The sequence below is a fragment of the Apteryx mantelli genome, chromosome 4, assembly GCF_036417845.1.
Source record: "Apteryx mantelli isolate bAptMan1 chromosome 4, bAptMan1.hap1, whole genome shotgun sequence".
NCBI classification, from domain to species: Eukaryota; Metazoa; Chordata; class Aves; order Apterygiformes; family Apterygidae; genus Apteryx; species Apteryx mantelli.
The window spans coordinates 72728539-72751891 of record NC_089981.1 but is presented as its reverse complement, the minus strand read 5'-3'; the positions used below and the strand labels follow the sequence as shown (position 1 = coordinate 72751891).

The following is a 23353-nucleotide window of genomic DNA, read 5'->3' as shown; positions in this document are numbered from 1 at the left end:
AGGCAGTATTAAAATAAATTTGTGCTTTTTGGCAATAATCCAAAAAGTAGTTTAAAAAGGAAGGAGGGGAAGAAAGTGTTTGTTTCCCCAGCTTCGAGTAGGTCAGCTTTCTCCATACATAGTCTCACCAGTATAGCAGCCAATAAACCATCAGTGGGTAATGAAGCTCTATTTCTCCCATCCGGCCCTGTGCATTCTCTTCACAGTGCCTTTCAGTAACTGTCTGTCCTCCTGGAGTAGGAGCAGGGTATGCAGTGGGTAGTATACCTCCATGTGTTCTGGCTTGGGGGGGGAAAGCAAGAAACATCTCATATTTCTTCACTTTGCCCACAGATAAATCGAATGGCCTTTTACAGGTGGAGTTATATTTGCTCATATTTCAAGTGCATCTTCTCTTTAAAATGTAAATGCACAATAGCTGTAGTATGCTTCCTTAGTTAAATGTTAATTGAAGAAGACATAGAAACTGTATGTCAGTGGGATCAAGGGTATCTTAAATGAGTGTGAATGCGCTACTGATGTGTCGTTTCACTGTAGGAATTCTACGTGGCTGTTACGTTATTGTAAGACTGGGAGAGAAGGGGGTGGGTTGCTGGGGGAAAAAAAGCTGAATTTATTTGAGCTTTTGAATTACCAGAATTAGCAATGTTTGTTCTCATGGAACAGTTTAAATGCTGCTCTTACAGCAGCTTACCCCGTGGCCTAGTCAGCAGAAGCTATGAGTTGGGACTTTTGTCCTCATAAATAATTGAGAAAGCTGTACTCTAGCCTTGAGCATAATGGCTAAGACTCTTTTAAAAATGCTAGCAACTTCATTTGTCTGCGGATCTTGCTTCTTTTTTGAACAGTCTGTAGTCTTTCCTGAAAATAGGATCCTTCACTGTGGTGATAGTACAGTACCTAGAATTACTTGTGTTCTCTTAAACTGTTAGCTTAAGTCTTGCATTCTTCCTGTTTTGCAGCATAAGTATGCATACTGAGTCTTGCTGTCAGTGGCTGACAAGGTACTTTAAGAAAAAGTTATTTTCCCTCTTTGAACTGGAGATAATGCATCTGTGTTATCTAGGGATAGAAAAAATGCTGTGTGAATTTTAACTGTATTGAGTGTCATTATTGAAGCATGCTATTCACTTCTGATAGGTTTAACTGGTCTTAATATTTCTGATATTTATCTACTTTCATCCGTAAGCCCTTTTTTGGGTGTAAATGACATGGAGGGGGATACGAGAGAGTCTTCATGAGAGAAGGAAATGTTTAGAGTTGCTATGAAGTATTATCTGTTAGCAAGGCTGTAAACCTGAATGATGATTTCTGTAGTTTATGTCAAAGGGAGTACACAATCTCTAATATTACTGGTTAATGGAAGGTAAAAATGAAAAAAAGCTTTATTTGCACTACTGTTGCAGGACATAAAAGCATCCATTTCTTGATGCGCAGAACTGGAGGCAGTCAGCATTTTCAGACCTAAAGTTTAGAAGGTTTCACACCTGGCCATTATTCTTGAAGATAACTCAAAAATGCAGCCTTTCTGCCCATGTAGGCTGGCCAGGGTTACTGCAGCCTCTGGTGGGGCTTCTGAGCACTGAGCAGTGGACTAATTCCTCTTGTGTGGCAGGATCTTTGCTTGCTGTTTCATCTGTTGATGGGAATGGAATTCACTGAGATACCAGCAATACAATTCCCTTAAGCTAGTTTATTAATAAGAATAACTTTTTACTGTAGGCCTGTACATCAGTAACTTCTGGCTGTCAAAAGAAATTTGACAAGGTTATGAAGTTTTTATTAATGTTAAACTATCTAACAGAATTCAGTAAAATAGAAGACTTCTTAAGGAAGGGACAGATAGTAAAGAGCAGATAAAATTATTGCAGAAGAGGTTGTGTTTACAATAGCTTCTCCTAATGGTTGTATTGAACTGTGAAAGATAGAGCTATGGGAAACTAACCGGTTTAATTACTGTATCTTTCCTAGAGGATGATACTAGGAAGCTACTTTTCAGATGATGCTGAAAGTTGAAATAATCGTGCTGAAATATAACTTCCAGAAGACAAAGGAGATGTGTTTTCTGAGATATGCTGCCACAGGGGGAGAGGTGTTTGTAGACTTATGTATGTAGACTTATGTTGTTCTTGTGATCCCTGTCATCCCCCCGTACACCTGGAAACTTCATTAAATGGAATGCAGAAGTGGCAACAATTTACTCTTGTTAAGTGAAATGTTATTATTGAGTTAATTCCTGTACAATATTGTGCCGGTCAATACTACTTGAGAACTGGACGGTTTGGTAGATCAGCTGAAAGCAAGTAAGAAAAACAAGAGTTGAAAGGAAAATGGTGATGTAAGGATACAGTTTCTTGGTGCCTTTTTTTTTTTGTACATGCACATTATACAAGTGCTAAAAAGGATTTAGTGTGCTCAAGGGCATTGATGAGGGAATTAGACTGTGAATAAAGCCCTCAGTAAGCCACTGAATGATTATGCCTCCTCTCTCAAATGAGCAGGGTGTATATTTCTTTCCTCAAATTGGAAATGTGAGCTGGGACAACAGAGGAATTTGAAGATGCTCTGCAGAAGCAGTGTAACTTCTCTCAGAACAGATAAGCAATGGTTGACAAAACAAAAGGAGCTCAAGGAGAAGTTTAAATAAAAGCTATTTTCCTATCTATAATTCTATGTTTTTGGTGATAGTAAATGCTGGAAAAAAAACCCTGATGTTTGATTTAATGCTGAGTTTTATTATTTCTGCTCATTTTAACTTGGATCAGTGTGTCCCAAACCAGCATACTTTTCCATAGTGGACTATAAATCGGTGCTGCTCTCAAATATATACGTATTCTGTGAGTCAGTGGTAACAAGATCCTGGCTTTTCCTTAAAGGTTTTCCCACAGCTACGCCTCGGGGGAGGCAACAGGAAGGCACCAGCGACAGAGGGGCTGGGCTTGCACAGCCTCAGCAGCAGCCGTGGTGCCTGAGACCAGCTAGGGCAACCGTGCGGACTCGGCCGCCCTGCTCACGGATGCACCCAAGCTGCGAGTGTGTCAGGAATGGTGATTGCGAGTGAGTGGGTGCTATGGCCTTCAGAGATCCTTTTCCTTCTTTCTGTGATAAATCCATGTATGACCACCAAAGTGATGAGCTGTGTGACGGTGAGGTGAGGTAAAGTGAAGGGCTAAGAAGTTGTGGACATATGCACAGAAGAGAAATGCTGTAAAAGCAGGAAAGGATTGGAATGTATTATATTATGCAGTACTAACAAATGTAAATTCACAGATATTCCCACCCCCACCCCCCCGATATGGTAAGTGTTGACTTGAACTAATAATGGTTAAAAAAAAAAAAAAAAAAAGCTATTACCTAGCTACAGGAGAAAGCAGTAAGCTGTTTGTAGAAAATCTATATATGCCATAGAAGATGGTATTTAGTAGCTTCATGTTTAGTTTACAGTGTTTGTTTTTAGCTTGTTGGTAGTGTGCTGACACTGAAGAATTGTTCAGGTCTAATCTTGTACACAAAATTAAAAGGAAGCTTATGTGACTGGAGGAAAAAACTATATGCCTGCTCTTGGCTAACAGATCATTTAGCAAAGTATGCAGACCTCAATAATGGCCAATTTTCTTATTCCAGCACTTATAATAAGGGAGGGCAAAGTGTTAATGTAATACTGGACGTGAGGTAGATGACAGGGATCTTCATTTCAGTGGTGTCCTGTCTCCAGTTTCGTATCTAGCATACTTCTATGCTTGAAGTTGTCACTCAAACATCAGAGTTCAAGATGTTATGCGGAGAGATGCTAGATGAGACAGCATTGCCTTGGTGTCAGAGACAGCTGAGCGGGCAGTTTTCTTGAAGTTTCTCGGCTTGGTCCTGTAATAACTCTTCCCAGCCTGTCGTGCTGTAGGTATCCTGTTTTGCCCAGGTTCTCTGACCTGATTCCATCAGTTGGTTCCTGCAGTAAAGTCTTAACTTTCTTCTCTAGATTCTCTCTCTCTCTCCCCCCACCCCCCCATCCCCAGCACAAGTCTTTAATTCAGTTCATTTGTACTAGCCAATTCCAAACTTGCTAAAGCTTGTCTCCCTGGTTTCCTGGAAAATATTTTGGGCTCATTATACAGAAGTCTGGTTACTCTTTCCAACTCATTTTGCTCACTTTTACCCAGTTTTGGCTGGGTATTTGTAGCTGAGTGTCAAGTGAAGTTTGTATTTTATAGCTTCTGATCAGCTGGGGTTTTTATTTTCAATTGATTTGTAGTTTGATTTGTCTTCGGAGTCCTTTCTGAGAAATATCCAGATGTTGTCATTTTCTTCTTCAATTTCAGGAGATGATTCAGCTTTGACTCTTTCCATGGAAATATTTCTGCTCCTAACAGTGATGCTCTTTTTTTCTGTCTCTGTCCTATTTTAATAGATGGTTTCCCAGTGATGAGGTCAGTGATGGTTTGAATATGTGCTAAGAATCTTTACTGTCCAAGTAAAACTACTTTATTGAAAAACTTACTCTGACTTCCATTTGATTTGATGCTTCGTCTGATCATTGTGTTCCAAGATCATTAAGTATTCCAAGAGAAGCTGAATTCAGCCTTTAGATATGACTGAACTAATTGGCAAGCAAATCTCATCTATCTGATCATACTAAAACCTATTGCACTTAATAGCACAGAGACTAGTGCTGCAGTACTTGTGAACTATCAAAATGAAGTTCTTTACTGCTTTCACAGTGGCTGTGGGGGTAGAGCACTCTCCAGGAGGTTCGAGCACATCTCTCAGTGGAAGAGATGTACTCTGCTGCTTGCTTCTGCACTCTGTCCCCACTTTTATGTTGTCTTGCCACTCTCCCTCAGTTGTACTGGTGTGATCGTTTTAACACATTGACTCACAAAGAGATCAAGTGTAAAATCACTTATCCCTTTTTCTTCTGTATCATAGTTCTTAAAACCAGATCAGATCTAATCTTGTTTATAATGCATTCTCAAAACAACCCCTTCTCCCTTCCAGTTTTACAGCACAGCAGTGGGTGTAGCAGAGCAGTGAGTTAGGCTGGTTGTTGCTGAGAAGTTTTGACTTTAAGTATCTTAATTCTGTTAGATGCCTATATTAAATACAATTCCTCTTTTGCATCTTGGCCCTGGTGCTGACTCTCACATATAGTTCCACTGAGGTGGTGGAACAACATATTTTTGTGTTACATGTTCCTGGATAATGGGACCAAATGCAGTGGTTTTGCCTGGGAGTCCTTTCTACCTGCTGATTCAAAAAAGTTTCTAAATTCAAACAGGGGAAAAAATAAATTAATTTTTAGACTTACTGCTATGTATGTCTTTCCTTTTATTTTTAGGTGTTGACTTTGCTCTTGACAAGAGTAAGAAGTAAGAAACTTTATTTTAAAGTCATATTCAGTAGTGCAGTCTTTGATCTAGAGGCAGATATCATCCAACATCAAAAGTACCCTTGATCTCAGCAGGACTGAAATACTGAAACACCAGGAAGCCCACAGTAGCAGTGTTAAATGCACACAAGTGTGTTGTGGGAAGATTAGAGCAAGTATGCCAGCTATATATCAGTGCAGAATAAATGTTCAGAGGAACTTGTCTGGCACTCATAACTATAAAATAATTTGGTGTGATTAAGTAAATATTAACATAAATCTGATCTTCTGATCTGTTGTCTCCTTACCATGACTCACTTGTACTCAAGCCTGAAATTACTACTTAGGTTTTTTGTTAAGAAAATTAAGAGGGGAGAAAGCAGTGAGTGGAAACACTTTCCTTAGAGCATTGTTACATTCCAGGCTTAAGTATGAAGATAATGAATTGGACCAAGTTGTGCAATTAGGCACATAATTGTGTTGTTGCCAAGAAATCAAACTTTTGCAGATAAACAATTTGGTCACTGCTTTCAGATTTTTATTTCTGCAACCTGTGTTGCAGGAATTATGTGGCTTTAAACAAATACCGAACAACAGTGTTGGCTAGCAGTAGTACCTCTGAACATCGGCTCTTCTGCCTTCAGCCCTTCATTGTTCTCATGCTAAGGTCTTCCCTCAGTTTTATTATGTTTGAGTTGGCAGCTTTTTATGTCTGCTCCACAGTTGTTTTCTATTTAGGCTGGATCAGCTATATTGCTGAATGTGCTTCTTAAGGAATGCTGAAGCCCAGTCAAAGACTATTGTCAACTGGTGATCGCAAGAAGCGGAAGGTGTAAATGTTGATTTCAGGCTTCTTGAATTCATGTATTGTGCATGTGGCAGAAGCAGGAGTGTGAATTTGTTTTCATCAGTTGGGAGGAAAAACATTAAAGCTTTTGCCCCAGATGTTGAATGCTTTGAACATTTAACAGTTCTCTATCAATCACTTTTGGCTAAATTTACTATTTCAAAAATCTACCTGTTAAAATCTTAGAAGGTTAAACAGCTTTATAACTGTGTCATATTGTCATAAAATATTTTAAAATTGCACAAGTTTATTTGTTTACATCTGCTCCCTAATTTAATTTTTTCAAATGGCTGGATAATATTCTTTATTAGAATTGATGTAACTTAGCTTTCACAGTGGAAAGGTATACAGTTAGTATAACACAAAATAGCATCTGACCTAACTTTCAGGTCATATTTTAATTTCGCTTTAACAATCTGAAGGGCTAAAAAGTCAGCTCTATTTAAATTAAAGCAAAGAACAATACTATACACTTTAACAGTTCCATAACAGGTTCACTTTGAATTCAGCCTCCTAAGGATAGGAATACATGCATGTCTTAAATACTGCTGTGCTTAGAAAGATCATCAAGAGGATTAAAAGTAGCTTAAAAAAGGTACCAGACTTTGCAGTAGATTTCAAAAGTGGGTGACCATTAATGCCCTTTGAGACCATCTTGGTCTCTAGCACTGATTAGGTCTTTTCTCTGCTGCAAAACACTCCTGCAGTTTTCAGCTGGAAGTAACTAAAACTCGTGTGCTTCAGAGTTTTGTGGTGGTGGTGGCAATGTACCTGGTTGTCTAAATAACTGTTAACTTTATCTCATTTAAAAAATATATATATATTTTTTAAGTTTGAGGAAGAGATGGAGGAGAGCACTAAAACTTCAAGAAATCAGAAACCTGTAGCATTCCTTTGATGCAGAGAATGTGGTACTGCAGAAAAGGTTAGTTGAGTGGGAGGAGTTAGGCTGCTAAAATTAGCTTGTTTTGTAACTACTGGACTAATCAAAATACGATAAAGATGGAGGCTGAGCAAGATCCCATGTGCACAATACAACTACAGGAAAGTACAGGGTGTTGCAGTTGCTGCTTTTATGGTAACCACTTAAAAAGCTGTAGTTTCCTGTTTGTGCTGTTTCCTGGCTTGCTCTTACTGTTCTTGTAGCTAATCCACAGTAGCTCCACAGCTACTTCTGTGGAGAACCTAAATTCATATTGCCATGTCTCTGAAGTTATAGGAGGTCACTTGAATCTGACACAGATCATTTTGACTGCCAAAAGTGGTGCTGTTGCACTGCCTTCCACATTTGCCTGCTTGTTTGTTCTCTGTGCTGGCAGTAGGGTTTGTGTGATTAGGGATCTGCTCTAGCTGGAAGCAGACTTGACAGAAATGAGTTGACCAGCGTATTGCACCCAAGTACGACTGTGGCACAAAGGACAGGAGATGTGGACTATAAGAAGAGGACGATCTTGTTTGATAGCACTCTACAAGTTGGTTAGCTTTTGTGATTGTTTAGTCACAGCCTGTGTGCATGGACCCTCCCCTAAAGAATTTTTGATGAGTACAGGACACACTTGGATGTTTGGGTCTCTAAGTCATGGGAAGAAAGCTGATCAAATGTCTTTTTTTTTCTTCTTCTTCCTCCCCACCTCCCCCTCCTTCCTGCCAGAAGGTTGGCTGGAACAGCAAGAGTGCTCTTTGAGAAAGAAGTCTCAACTTCCAGATATATTGCAGTCCAGACCAGCTATGAGTCATACTGCTGAACTGTTCTTTAAGTGCCAGCAAGTTTAAAAGTGTGGGTCGTGGCTGCCAACATGATCTGTTCTAATGTGACAATTTGAAGGAAACATTCAGTAGCTTTTGGACCCCAGTTCATCATCTAGATAAATTCTTACTACTTTTTTTCTTGTTTCCAGTAGTTTGTATGAGTTTAGGGGGAGGGTCCCCTCTACAAAATGATCCAGCTAAAAATATTGTAGTAAGAACTTTGCTTAATGCCACTTTTGCTAATTGTTGAGGACACTTAATTTGTTTTAATAGGTTTGCCAACTGTCTTGATAAAATTCCAATCTGCTAGTTAGTGTCTTAACCATGGGCTCAAGCTGTTTGTTTGGAAGGGCTGTGGAATCGCATTTGAGAGAGAACTGGGGAAGCAGAAAGGATCTGTTCGTAGGCAGGGCTTAAAAATATTAACATCTAGCAGAAGGAGTGCATGAGCTCTTCATTTGTCCCAAGTGTGATAGAGAATGTCATCTTTCATTTCCTTAAACTCTAAGCTGAATCTCTGAGAGATACTAATACTCATAGAAGCTTGCACTTTGGGACATTGCAAACAGATCTTGGAAAGGCTGTCGCTGCCTGAATATTATAAAATAATACTCATAGGAAAGAATGCTCCTTTCAACTGTGAGGAACAATGTTGTGGCTGCTAGATGACTGCCTTTTTGCCAAATGGCTGAGTGTTAAAGCAAGGAAAACTTGTATCAAAGAAAAAAAGAAACTGGATTCCTTCTATAGCTGGAATTGGGATGCCCCAATTTATTAGGTGTTCAGAGAACACTTTCATTATCACCTAATGCTTATTTGTGAAGAAATGCTTTTAATATGCATTCTATTCTGACATATAGATTAAAATTATTTGGAAAAACCACTGTTTCATTTGCTAGGCATCCTAAGCAAGCTTTTCACTTGATGTTGTGTTAATGGTGACTGTAGGATAATAAGACTTGATAGAAGAATTAAGATTGAACTGATGTTCATTGGTTTTTATAAATCAGTAGTACTCAGCTCTTCAGAACTGCATTTCTCATGGCAATAGTTTTCCCTCTTTGCAGGGAGCAGCTATCCTTATTGTTTCAAAAATAAACTCAGATGTAGAAATGCTGTGAATGGCATTCACTTTGAGATAAGTCTCATTGCTCTTATAGTTTGTTTCCTTGTGAGTGATTTCAGTGGATGTTTGGGTCTACTTGCTGCCTTTGAAATGAAATTCTTTAGGTGTAATCGTTAGACTTCAGGGGAATATAATCATCTGCTGAAATCATCTTGCATGCAGATATAATTAGAATGCACAGAAGCTTGTGTTAGAATTTAGCAGGGAAAGACTTAGTACAACAACCTTGAAAATTTTTTCAAAAAGCTTTGCATTTTTTAGTTAGGGAAGCTAACTCTGCTTAAGCATGCTGTAACTAGGCATTTTCCAGTGTCTGATTAGCTTTCACTGATCTTGCCAGGTTTGCTGCTAACTTAACACTTTATTTTCTTGAGCTCCAAAAGGCAAGGAAATTGAGGGGGACGGGGACTAGAATTTTTGAAGACTCCACAGTGAGGTTTTTCCTTTAGGCTTCTATGAAATTCTCATATCTGGAGAGGGCAGCTCCTTTAACTTGTTCCAAAAAACAAGTAGTGTATTTCAGAGAGCAGTTGTTGCCCCCTGCTTTCACCTGTACTAGGAACAGTCAGGCTCATGTTCCAAGTTCCTCTAACCAGCTTTTGCTGCCTGTTCACTGCTCACTTCAGTTTGGCCTTTGCCATACAGCTTAGATGTTAATATCTACAGTAAGACATTGTTGTTCTTTGTACTGTAGCTCGGCTATTCTGAATGGATTTTTCTCAGAAACAGCAAACTTTTAGCATTCTTCGCTAAATGAAAATAGGAAGTTCTGAGACCTACCACGTTAGTAATGGTAAAGGACAAAGCAGATGCATTCAAACATCACTCAAAGCTCATCCCTTTGTCAGAAGCAAATGGAGAATCTAACATGGGATGAAGAACATAATGTTACCTTTAATGCATCTTTTAGAAATGTGTGTATGCTTTTGTTAGCTCTTATATCAGTGGCTAGACTGATATAAGGCCTTCCTTCTCTGGGATTAATCAGACGTGTGAAAAATATGTAATCAAAGTGCATGTGGAAGAAAGATTCTGTTTTAATTAAGAACTCAGCTAAAATGTATTACTGTTGAGGATGCAGGCATTGTTCTCAAATTCCCTTTGAAAAATTAATAAAAGTTGTGTTTCCAAAACTAAATCTGCATTCAGACATATTCCTGGAATCTGCTGCAAACATTCTCACTGGACATTGACTCTATATGCAAGTTATCGTCTTTTATACCTATTAAGTTTGGAAAAATTAAAAGGTAGAATATCGTTCTTGTAATCAACATCTTGTAATCAACATTTGTTTTCATAGTATAAAGTAAAAATATGTATATTTAAACATGAGGTAGGTTATAAATTTACCTGCCCCATTAAATTATTGCTTCCTAATACCTTCTTCCCCCTACTACTTAAGCATTCCCTTTTCAGTGACTTTGCTCCTAAACAGTAGTTCTTTTGACAGACATCTTTCTGCTTGTCTGAATTATGGTGTTCACTTAAAACTTGTTACTTCTTACTCCTTAATGACTTATCCTTCACAGTATTAGTTGCAACAGAAATGGAGTTGACGCTTCCATTTTGCATGCTAACCTATATGGAAAAGTAAGATTTTCTTTTAATCCTATTATTTGCTGTAAGTGCTTTTTGCATATGTGCAGGTGGTTTAAAATATCAGGTGTTAGCACCAGGAGAGCCTGTTTGTTTTTTGTCAAGACAAACATTAAGAGTACTATATTAAACACTTAACTTAGTCTAAGAGCTCAGTAATGAGATACAGTTCTCTAAACAACTGTCACAGCTTAGTTTTCTGTGTTTCAAGAATGTTTAAAAAATGATCAGGTATTAAAAAAAAACAACTGTAGTGTAGGCATCTTGCTCTCAGCAGTCCATGGCTTTCATGGCCTGTATCTTTATCCAAAACTGTCTCATTACTGAGCTCTTGGACTAAGTTGAGTCGTAATTTTGTGCCTGTAGCTGATAGTAGATTGGTTTTATATAGAATTATAAAACTGGAATTTTTCTTTAAACTGCCATCTTTATTTTCCAAATAGAAATAGTATTCTATGCATACGTGAACCAGATGTAAAAACGAAATGAGCAAAGTGCTAACATTGCGTTATTGACACTGTGGTATGTCTGTCTTAGCACAGTAAGCCCAGCTGCATGTCCAGGCACTCATATTCCCAGCCCTCCTGCAGTACGTTTCCCCTCATTTCCTCCAAATCTGCTCTGTGTCCTTTCAGTCTCTTAATATAAAACCTCCCTAAATATCCCCCAGCTTTTTCAAAAGCCCTGTACTCTGTGAAGAGCAGGTCCTAATGCTGCAAAGGGTTCAGAGGAGCCGTACCAGATTCAACATGAGTGTACCTGCCTCTCGGATACTCCGCTTCCTGGTTCCCTAACTGCAGAGGTGCTTTTTGTCCTGGCATCCCTCTGTGCCTTGCTCAGTGTGGAGGCCAGCGTGGTGGTCTACAGCTGCCGTTGCTCCCTGCCTTCTTTGCAGGGAGAAAATTCAGCTTTGCTGGTCTTATCCTGTGCTGAGTAGCTGAGAATCAGCAACACCTCACAGCTTTTGGTCTTGTCTCAGAGAAGTCAATACATGAAGTGGTATGGACAAAACAAAAGTTACATTCTGTGAACTGTTGTGGTAGATGTGCATTTATGGGTCTGCTGTAAATAGCGGTGGCTCAGATTCAAACATGCAGCTTTAAGTTAAACACTTGGATAGTTTGTGTTAATCAAAGAGGTTGTAGTATTACTGGTCTAGTTTTCCATTCGTTCATCCAGGCATACCAGTAGAAATGACGTTTCATGTGGCTTTAAAAGGTAAACGATTGTATAATCCAAGTCCTAAGCCACAATTAAAAATACGTTAAACTTTTAGTCGGAGTTTAACTCTGTTTGCAGATCTTGGTCGGTAGGGCATTTCTGGTTTTATTCTCACTGTTGCTATGATGGGAATCTCTGCTCCTTTATATTACTTATTTAGATGTGTGTTATTCCTTCAGGATCAAAGTGCCTCTGTAACAACACTATTGATTTTTGCTTTTGTTCCACAGGCTGTGAAGATATTATTGCTGAGAGCATCTCACTAGACACCTTAATTGCCATTCTCAAGTGGAGTTCTCAGCCATATGGGTCCAAGTGGGTACATCGTCAAGCATTACATTTCCTCTGTGAGGAGTTTACCCAGGTCATGACTTCAGATGTCTTCTGTGAACTAAGCAAGGACCACCTGCTTACAGCTATTCAGTCTGACTATTTACAGGTAACTTCACAGTTCAGAATACAGCTAGTCCTGTTCAAAGCAGGATGTGTTATACCATTACTAGAAGTGTTTCAGAGTAGATCATTTAAAATTGTAGTCAAGAGTGTGTTTGTATGCACACTGAGTTTTCTATTGTACATGTTAATTGTAACTTCAACTTTTTTTTTTTTTAAAGAAAACTCTTCTGGTTTTGGCTTGTAGCACAACCCAAACCGGCTGTGTATGCTATTGCTTGGAATCCTAATAATAGTTTAGAAACGGCTACAAACTGTTTCAGATAAAGCATTTCTAGACTTAACACTTGCCTGGCGCATTGTTTTTTTTGTTTTGTTTTAATAAAAAATTACGTGGTAGTACTTATGCTGTGACAACGTGTATCCTAGTTGGGGGCGGGGGAGGAGCAAACAAACTAGTAATCATCAATTATCTCTTCTGTCAAGTATTGCAATATTTCATTTTTCTCATGACTCTTCTCCAGTGATTGTGTTTTTTAGGGGGAGAAAACTATACTGGTTAATAGAAAACTTGTGGATTTTTGCTGCCTCTCCTCTGTAGAGGAGGTGTTTGTAATGATGACCAGCCATATAGTTCCCCCCCGCTTTTTTTTTTTTAGTTAAACTCATTCTTCATACTAAGTTTAGAGAGTATAGTATATAACAGCACAAATCTGTAAATCTGTGCTCAGTTGATACCACTACATAAGGAACCCCCACCAAAGCTCAAAACGGAGCATAAACCTACATAAATCTATCTTGCTCTATGTTTCTGCCTGTTTTTAAGACTGACATCTCACCTGGATCTGTTTCCCACCAGACACTGAAAGTGGAATCAATTAAGTCTTTGAATGAACAGGCTTCGATTGTCACAGTCGCACCCTTGCTGGATCCGTCTTCTGTTTCTCTTATTTGTTTCCTTGATAGGGCAACTCAATTTAGAATTGGAGCTAAAATTTGGTCTGTCTTATATTCCTATGAAGATGAAGAATGCCTCATTTGAAAATTGACAGGGATGGTACAAGCAGTAAAAAGCCATGTTCAAATCCATTTTCCCTTTTTAAGCTTTTATCTTTAAGACTTTAATTTTTAAACTTTAAGCGGTCTTACTCATATTCAGATTTGTTGTTAGAAACTTCAGGACATGCTGAAAACCCTGTTTTAAAATGCAACATGCAGGATTGCAGAGAATGACTAGGTGGTGTATATAGCATGAACTTATTCCAAGACTTTTATTGGAAATTATGACTTTAGAAATGATAAACAGTTAAGCTGAGAAGCTGCAAAAGAATGACAATTTAGGGGTGTGGGTTAGGAAGGACTACTTAAAAATGTGCAAGGGAGAAGAGAAGCAGCAGACTGGATGATTTATTTTTAAAATGAGATATGTCTTTAAAAGTGGGCAAAATGCTCCAGAATCTTTGAAAATTGCTTTGGTAGGAAAATTTTTCTTGGTAGGAGGGCAGAGTAATTTCTGCTACATTTTTTCAGAGTTTATATATCAGCAATACTAACTAAAATACTTAAAGCAAGTGTTATAGCAGATCAGAAAGTACAAATATTTATTTTGTTCCTGGTACAGTTGTGTTTCTTTATAACTGTGAAAGGTATGCGATTTTTTTCAGTGTGCTATTAAACTAAGCATATACAGATTTCTGACTTTCTCTTTCTACCAGGCAAGTGAGCAAGATATTCTTAAATATCTTATTAAATGGGGAGAACACCAGTTGATGAAGAGAATAGCAGACCGAGGTAAGGATCCTTTTAAACAAACATGCAGTACCAAACAAACAAACAAAAAACCCCCCAAAAGTATGTCAGCCCTTTTTGTGGGTAATCTATAATTTAAGGAAACTTAATCTACACTGCTCATAGTATAGTCCAAACTAAACAAAAGCACTAAAAGGATGATTTATCTTTTTTTTTTTTTAACAACCCTTTTCTCTAGAAAAATAAAACCATAGGCATTGGGAGAGCTGGGATTGCTTAGCCTCAAGAAGAAAAGGATTGGGTGGAAGGGGACCTTTATCAATGTCTATAAGTATCTAATGGGAAGGAGTAAAGAAAACAGACTTCAGTGGCCCCCAGCGACAGGATGAGGGTACTAATTGAAATAGAGGAATTGATATTTAAACATAACAAAAAGCTTTTTTACTGTAAGGGTAGTCAAATATTGGAACAGGTTGCTCAGGGAAGTTGTCTCCATCCTGGAGACATGTTCAAAACCTTCCTGGATATGGTCCTGGGCAACCTGCCCTACCCTGCTGTGAGGCTGGGTGGGGGGAAAGGGGGGAGATGTTGTACTGAGGATATGCAAAGGTCCGCTATGATTCTCTGATTTTTTAATAGTCTGTTTGATTTCATGTTGCCTCAGAGTGATTTTTCTTGAAACTAATTCAGTAAATGGGAAAACTCTAGTATCCTCTAGTTTGTGCTGATACAGGCTTTTCATGCACATTTGTTTTATTGTTAGTTTACTGTGTCAGCCTTTTCCTTCAGTTTCAGTACATTTCTCCCACAGAAGTCTCTGGTAGTGAGAAACAAGCCATTAAGTGGTATTAATGTTTTTTCTAAAGTAGAAATAAATTTACCTTTTGTTAGCTGAGATGCACATTATTGCTACAGTCATAATTTAAGTGGTGATCTTGCGTGTGTTGGATGTGGGAAGCAGGTTAAATATATATTTCCCCAAGTACAAATGCAAGTAGCTTGTAGTTCATCCACACCTACAAAATGACAGTCATGTAATACAATGAGAGGAATAAAAAAAAGACAGAATCAGCCTGTGTAAGAGCAGAACCATGCTGGTGCAGTTACTGTGTTTGGAGAGCTTACCATGTTATTGAAATCCACTGTTATTGGTTGTGATACAGTTGTGTTGTCATAGCCATCTTATACAACTAAAGGTCTGTTAAAAGATGTACTGTTAATGATTTGAATAAGTATTTGCCTCCTACCTTCAAAATGAGATTTTATATATATTTATCTTAGGACAAGTTGGAATATAATGGAGCCGGTTAGACTGTAACAGACCTGGATTGGTAGAGAAGCTGTTCATTTGGAGTAATCATGCACTTGCGTCATCACATGCATTAATCATGCATTTGAATCTTCTTGATCTGTGGTGTTCATTAAATAAATAACTCGGTTTCCGTTTCCCAGGTTAATCAGATAATGTGACATGCAAAAGGAGAAAAGAGTTCTGCTAAGTTTTGTCAGGTTAAGGCCATATTTTGTCTAGTAACTTGGCCTGAATGTAAGACATTTCTTCAATGACATTCCTGTTTTTGCAGCTCTAAATACGTAATGTTGTCAGTCAAATACCTAAAAGCATTAGAAGTTGTGTCGTAATGCTCTGTGGCCAAAACTTCAGCTGCGTGTATTGAAAGGAGGATGGGTATGTTGGACAGGTTTCACAAAAGACTAAAATTAGTCAAGTTTGGGTTGGGCACGGCACCTAAAATGTAGGTGAGGGTAGTTAACTGGAGAAGGGAGAACGATGCAAGCATGTCATCTTGTCACCTTGCAGTCTTTCAGAAGGTATCCACTCTTGGCTTAAATAGGTATCCTGTGAACGCAATGAGAATAGCTTGATTTGGCTTGACAGAGCTGTTATTAGGTGGTTACACCTCTGAGACTAGTTAATTTATACCAGTGGTCTCTTCTGGCTGGCTTTAATTTGTAGAAAGTAAGTTTCTGAAAACTACTGGGGAAAGGGAGAGGAGCTGCAGGAGAGAGTCCTTGGGGGAACTGCCAGTAGCTAGGGATAAATGTTTTCATAGCATAGCTCTAGGCAGAGCCTTATAAACCTCTACCCAGCACACTTTTTTTTTCCTTTCTGCCTGGTTTACATTTTGAAACTGACAGCTGAACAAAGCACCCATTTTGTACAAACTGCACCTGACTGTGCTAATGCTTTGTGTCGGATTCTGGTGCATGAACTGGTTTTGTGGAACAATGTTCTTTTTTTTTTTTTTTTTTTTTTTAATGAAATTTCTTTCCTATAACTTCTTGTAAGTCCTATAATTTCTGCTTTCCCTTTTAAACTCTTATTTTATGTAGACTTTTTACTTTTTGTTCCTTCTCACAGAGCCTAATTTACTGAGTGGTACTGCTCACAGTGTGAACAAAAGAGGGGTAAAGAGGCGAGATCTTGATATTGAGGAGCTCAGAGAGATTCTGTCCCCCCTTCTACCTTTTGTCCGCATTGAGCACATCTTACCCATGAGCAGTGAAGTGCTGAGCGATGCAGTAAGTCAATCTTCTCATACAAATATTATCTCCAGGATCTTTATACTTGAAATGCTACAGAAGTTCGGGGTGTTCTTTTTTGAGAAATAATTCCTAAGATGTCATCACTCAGAGTAATACATGACTTTTTTTTTCCTTTCCACCCTTACCCCCGTTAAATTTTCTGTACTCTGAATCTTTCAGAAGACTTTTAAAAATTGTGTAGAGATTCCATATAAGAAACAAAATTCTTGCAAATTTTTCCCATACGCAGTGTTTTGTCTATTTAATAAAGCATTAAATTTTTTTCTGATTCTTAAAGATGAAGAGAGGCTTGATTAGCACACCTCCTTCAGACATGCTACCGACATCAGAAGGTGGAAAGTCTAATGCTTGGCTGCGGCAAAAAAATGCTGGAATATATGTGAGGCCAAGACTGTTCTCACCATATGTGGAGGAGGCTAAGGTAATGACCGTTAATAACATTTGGCCACTGCCAAACTGGAATCATCAGGGGGAACTGTAAACAGGGAAAATTTTTGGTGTGTTTTGTCTCTCTTTGCATGTACTGGCCTAAAATACTAACATTTTCAATTTAACAAGACTTACAAGATTGATCATCAGGCTCAAGTCTCTAGAAATGGTCAGAAAAATTTCAACAAAATTTTTTTTTGTCGAAATTGAAATGTTTGCGAGACAGATCTTGATGAAATTCCACCGGAAACAAAGCAGCGTTCTGAGGGAAACCTCCCTGGTTTCCAGCCAGTTTGCCGGCCCAGCTCATCGGCAGCCCACCTGGCAGGCGGATGGCAAGGTGAGAGCCTGAGAGTCCCAGTTTCAGCTAGTCAGCAACCTTGGTGCCAGGTCTTTCAGGCTCCCCAGCTCCCACCAGAGCTGGGTGGAGAACTACCATTCCACTGGGCAGAGGACTTTGATTCAGGCAAAACCAAGAAGTATCAGAATATAATCAGTATTCTTTTGGTCCTCTGCAAAATGGAATAAATATCTTGTGTCCAATTTTAGAAAAAGTCTCTTCTGTCCCACTCCAGCAGTAGTTTCCCTATTTAAGGTCCTGCATGAGGGCAGTAAAACTGAAGATACCACAGAACCTCTGATGTTGATGTTTGGTGACAGGATGGAGATGACTCCCGTGTGGGGCAGAAACATGCCATGTTCTGTTTGACAGAATGGGCCCCTCATAGACTGCTAGCTAATGTCACAAATTAAGCAGCTCTGATTGATCAGCTCTTGCCCTAAGTCCCAGCAACATAGGTGACTGCAGAACAGGAGGGTTAGGTGAAGGTGTGTTCATCCATCTTGCCTACAAACTCTAAACACTGCTCTGGTGAACGCAGAGGTTTTTCCCCTGTGCTGAAGAAGATATTGTCTAAGTGTGAGTTGTCATTGATTATCCTCTTTGAGGGGAGTGGAAAACAAACTTTTTTGAAATTTTGGGCACAAAGATTAGACGGCCAGGTGGCACTAAAGAAACGAAGGAAGATTAGCTGGTTAAAACTGTATCTTTGTATCTTGGACTGTTAAACTAACAAATGTGTTAAAGAATATGTAATGAAAGCTTTGACTCTTTTAGTACTCATTATACAGTATGGAAGTGCTTTAGCAGTAATCTTAAGGCAAAAAGTACGTTCTAAATACTATTTTTCTGTCAGGAATCCTATTTGTTTTTTAGTTATATATTTTGCTGTTACTATTTTAAAGGTATCATTAACTGTTCAACTTTAGTAAATATGAGAATCATCCCTCTTCTATTTGGTAAATACTACTATTCTTAGTTTGATTGTGAAGTGCAGAAATTGCTTATGAGTGATTTCAATTAATTTTTTCTATTCCTTTGTTAGCCTCCCACTTCTTGAAACAATTTAGTTCAGCATTAAATGAGACCTTTAACCAAGGGTATGCATAAACCCCTTTCTATCAGTTAAGACATCTGACGGAAGCACATCTCATTTGCAAGCTAGTGTGTTTAACTCAGTTTGCCAGTGTGTGAAATATAGGTAACAGTCTGAGGCAGAACCCACAGGGTCTGGCTTTGGGATGGTTGCTTCCAATCTGACAGTTACAAAATAAACAAGCAGTCTTCCCTGACCTTTTTCATCCGACTGCTGTTTGCTCTGAAATTCAGCTTTGATAATGACAGGAAAATGGAATAGAAAATGCTCTGGAAAAGCCAAATACCATTTGGGACCTGGAGGACGTACAGTTTAGGTATTGTTAGACTTGTGTCCTTGGGACTGCCTTTGCAGCAGCTCCTGGCGCATGTGCCTCTGCAATGCCTTCACGAGGGCTCTAATGGCTGTCGTTGCAGTCAGTGTTGGATGAGATGATGGTGGAACAAACCGATCTCGTTCGTTTGCGGATGGTCCGAATGTCCAATGTGCCAGACACCCTTTACATGGTAAACAACGCGGTGCCGCAGTGCTGTCATATGATTACCCACCAGCAAGTTAGCACTAACCAGTCCAGTCCTCCGTCAGTTATAGCCAATGAAATCCCAGGTAAGGCTGCTAGAGCATCTGTAACGCTGTTTGCTGTCATGTGAGCTGCTGGGGGTTTTGGGGCAGAGGGGGAGTGAGTTTGAATTATTGAATGCTGATATCTTCAGAGAGAAGTATTTCACATTTCAGGCTTCTTGCACTCACCCACTTGAAGTATCTTTTGGTATGATCTACTTTGAAGAGATTATCTACATTCAGATGGCATAGTAAGAAGTTAGGGAGTAAGATGGAGTTGGGGGGAGGTATTGGATTTTAACCTGCTTTAGTTAAGCAATTTGAAAGACCTGGAAGTAATAAAATTTACCCTAGAATATTCACTGGAGCTTGGATCTCTATTATCAGAGTGATCTTCAGTTATCTACCACAAGTCCTCTATGATGGGTAAGATCCAGAAGGCTGTAAAAAGGAAAAATACTGATTTATTTAAAAACAAAACAAAATCTGTTGGGGGAGGGAATAACTTACAGGGCAGTCAGCTTAACTCAGTTTTCCAGAAAAATATCAAAGTAGGCAGTCAGAACACATTTGTCACCAGTTTGACAAATCCATATTAGCTTTAATATCAAACCATTTTAATTCCTTGTATGGCAGAGTAATTATTTGCAGTGGCCTGAAGTAGATATGGCCTCTCTTGACTTCAGGACAGTTGGTATTTGACATTCTCCATAAGCAAGCTAGGGAAATATGGTCGTGAAATTACTGTAATACATTTGGCTGCATTTATGCATTCAGTCTTTCTGTACAAAATTGGAAGGATGTATCAGGTGGGATTGCTGGAGTATCTACTTTTTTTTTCCCGTCGTTAATGCCTTGTGTGATAGCATACTGAATACACTGGCAAAATTTGCAGCTGATAACAAGTTGGGAGGGTCAGTGGATGTTTTGGTGGACAGGATTAGATGTCTAAATGACCAACGGAAATTGAAATTCAATAAAGTGGAACAAACTTAGTCTGCTATCGTATTTCCAGGGTCACCAGAAGTGAAAGCATAAGAAAGTGTAGTAGAACAAGCACATAAAATAACCCCTGTAAAGTTATGACCACTTTCAACCAGGGCTCAGAGACGCCCTATGTTGGATGGGGTTTCTGTGTAATTAGTAACTTTAAATGCATTTTTCTTCCATGAAGTTACTCAGTCTCTCCTTAAATTTGTATTGCATTTCAGTATATATGGATCAATTTGAGAGTATGTAGAAAAGCAATAATGATGATATGCCATCAAGAAAAGGGTCTGCTTCCCTCTCTGAGTGCATTACAGCACAGAATCACAAAATCACAGAATCGCTGAGGTTGGAAGGGACCTCTGGAGATCATCTAGTCCAACGCCCCTGCTCAAGCAGGGTCACCTAGAGGTGACCTCCAGAGAAAGAGACTCAGGAGCATTCAGATGTTTTCTCCTTTATAGAAAAGCATAAATACACTTACCATCAATTGAATTTTAAGTATTTCATCAAAAGATGTGACTTTGCGTTTTATTTATAATGCTTTGTTAGACCCTAGTTTCCAAAGAAATTGGCAAAGGAAACAAGTTCCCAAAGGTCTGCAGTGTTTTGCAAAAGTTCTCGTGTTCTGTGAATCTGGCTCTGGTGGCAATCAGTGAGGCATCTTGACCCATATGAAACTCCACTGCAACTGGATTCTGTTTAATGCATAGGAATTATTGCCAGCCCTTTGATTTGAGCATGGTATGAGCTGTGAGCCCAGCCAGCAGTTGGAGCATAGGTATTTTGTGCTGGTAGTTGCCTGCTTTGTTTAGTTCTCTAATTATGTTAAAGATTTGATTGTTTTGCCAGTTCCCTGAGCTAAGAAGGGTAGATGGGACCAAATCAGTTTGTGGAGATTCAGGCATATACCAAACCCTTAACTCATGCAGGAATCCATCTGTGAAACAAAGACAGCGGACAGGAACTGTTGGAGGGGAAGCTAGTTGACATCTCCTCAGTGCCCCTTGGGCTGGCCTCTCAGAGCAGAAGGTTCTTTGCAGCATATATTCTCTGTCTGTGCCTTGTACTCTTCTCATACCTGTTCTCCATAGACTGGGTTTACATAAATGTTATTGGCAACATGTCTTGGTGTTCTTCTTGCAACAGTATTCTAAAATGAGTTGAACCTCTGCTGAAATCTGTCTTCTGCTTTGATGTTAGATTCTGCGGGTGACTGGGTTTCCTTAGGTATTTTCAAGTTTCAATTTGAACTGGAAATCCTGCAACTGATTTGCAAGAATCATATTTTTCATATATATAATGCCTATACTATTTGTCTCACCTGAATAATACTAAAAGAAGGGGTTGAGAAGATAGCACTTTTGCATAATAAATTTCCAATGATTTTTTTTTATGCCCAGTATTCTTTTGAGAGCTGATCTGAATTTCTCTAAAATCCTTTTTTCAGTGTTAGTAAAATGTTGGGTGTATCTAAATATGACTGTTAAACCAGGACTTTTCAGAGCAATTGGTGGGTAAACTTATTTCCAAGACTTGAAGATTGGATAGATTTTTTTTTTTTTCCAGTACATGAACCTCCCGTCAAAAAGAAAACAGTTTGCGCTACATACATTTATTTCTCATGTACCAATGTAAACTTTGTGAGACTGGAAACAGTTGTAGTCACATGCTGTTGGGTTTTCTCCTTCTCTGTAATGCAAATGCCTTTTCACACTGTTCTTGCTGTCTGATCCATTTAATTTTTATGAGCCTTCATTGTGGACATCTGGTTGTGGTAATACATAACCCTTGTAAAGCTGGTGACAGATCAGATGCCAGGATTTACATATTCAGAAATCTGGATTTGACTTCTCTCATGATAGGCACATTTTCCTGAGGACAAAAAGACCACAATAAAATATAATTCATCATTAGACAGCAGCAAAAAGTTGCATGAGAAAGTTGTGCAACAGGATAAATACCCCAAATTACATATGATTTGCTTTTAGAAAGTTTTTTTTTAATGATTTCAGTATGGCTGCATAGAACAACATAATTCAACAGGTTTATGTTGGCTTACAGTTTGTGTAATTTTTTTTTAAATGCTCTTTCTGCAGTTATATACTGCTATTATGGTCTTGCGATTATGGAATTCCACCAGAAGTATGAAGTGTAGGCCAAAAAAACTCAATGAATTCTTGGCCTGCAGTATTCATGAGGGAACATTCGGTTGTTATTTAAGATATCCTGCCTCACATCCCACCTCAAATCATAAAATTCTTGCATCATAAGGGGTTTACAAAGAAGGCTATACTTGTGGTTCACTTTAGCAGAAGCTGGAAAAATGGTGTATGTCTTTACCATTTGTATGATGTGTGTATTATCCCATGTGACTTATCCCGTAATGATGCATTAGGCATATGCGTAAGTCAAGCTGTTCTTGGCAGAATGCTGCTTAAAAAAGATAAGTTTAAGCAGCCTGATGTTGGATTTTTCCTTCAAAAATAAGGCTAACCATTCTGATAGCACTCGTTGTCTTATAGTTCAAAAAGTAATCTCTACTATTCCTCCTTTGCCCTGTTCCAGTTCCCAATCTCCTTGTTGTAAAAGAGATGATCAAACGGCTGCAGGAGCTTCGTCATACTGAGCAGGTGCAAAGAGCATATGCTCTCAATTGTGGAGAAGGTGCCACAGTCAGTTATGAGATTCAGATTCGTGTGTTGCGAGAATTTGGACTTTCTGATGCTGCTGCTGAACTTTTGCAGGTATGAAAAATTGCTTGTATAAGACAACAGTATTGATTCTGGCTCTAGTCTGCTTACAGGTGATTTGACCTGGATGTTTCATCTGCAATAAAATAATTACTTTGCTTGTGCACATGCATGTGCAAAAATGTTGATGCTTTGAAAAGCCTTCATAACTTTAGGAGTGACTGTTACATCTGACTTACGTGATCTATAAATGTGCAATTCCAAAGTATGAATATTTTTCTCAAAAGTTGTTGCCATTCAGCGTGCTCTTGCTGTCCCAGATTTTGGGTATGAAGTTGAATTTCAGATTTTAAGTGGATAGAGATTAAAGAGTTTTGGTTTGTGGGGTTTTTTTGTTTGTTTGTTTTGTAGGATAAAACACTAGTTGTAGAACAAGCTGGTTTGATTCCACAAGGAAGCACCAGTAGAAGTTGACTTGTTTTTTAACTGAAGGCTCTTAAAAGCTATCTTTCTAGGAGTTAAAGAATGCTGAATTAGTCCTTCCCTTGCTGGAACCAGGTGATGAAATGTTGCAAAACCAGTTTATATCTTTGTTTATAATTTAGTCTCAGCTGAGTATTGGCTGTTCATAAATGTGTG

General features: G+C 38.7%; 1 protein-coding gene across 3 annotated transcripts in view; it reads left to right on the top strand.

Annotated features, from left to right (window-relative positions):
- Positions 1–23353, top strand: part of BTBD7 (BTB domain containing 7) — a 58072-nt gene that overhangs the window by 26898 nt on the left and 7821 nt on the right. For 2 of the 3 annotated variants that reach the window (XM_067296965.1, XM_067296966.1), the window contains exons 4-10: positions 12132–12340; positions 14010–14085; positions 16424–16584; positions 16886–17029; positions 17264–17377; positions 18890–19079; positions 22590–22768. In XM_067296965.1, coding sequence (XP_067153066.1) covers positions 12132–12340; positions 14010–14085; positions 16424–16584; positions 16886–17029; positions 17264–17377; positions 18890–19079; positions 22590–22768 — 1073 coding nt within the window. The remainder of the gene's footprint in view (positions 1–12131; positions 12341–14009; positions 14086–16423; positions 16585–16885; positions 17030–17263; positions 17378–18889; positions 19080–22589; positions 22769–23353) is intronic. The other variant, XM_067296967.1, reaches the window with a different exon arrangement.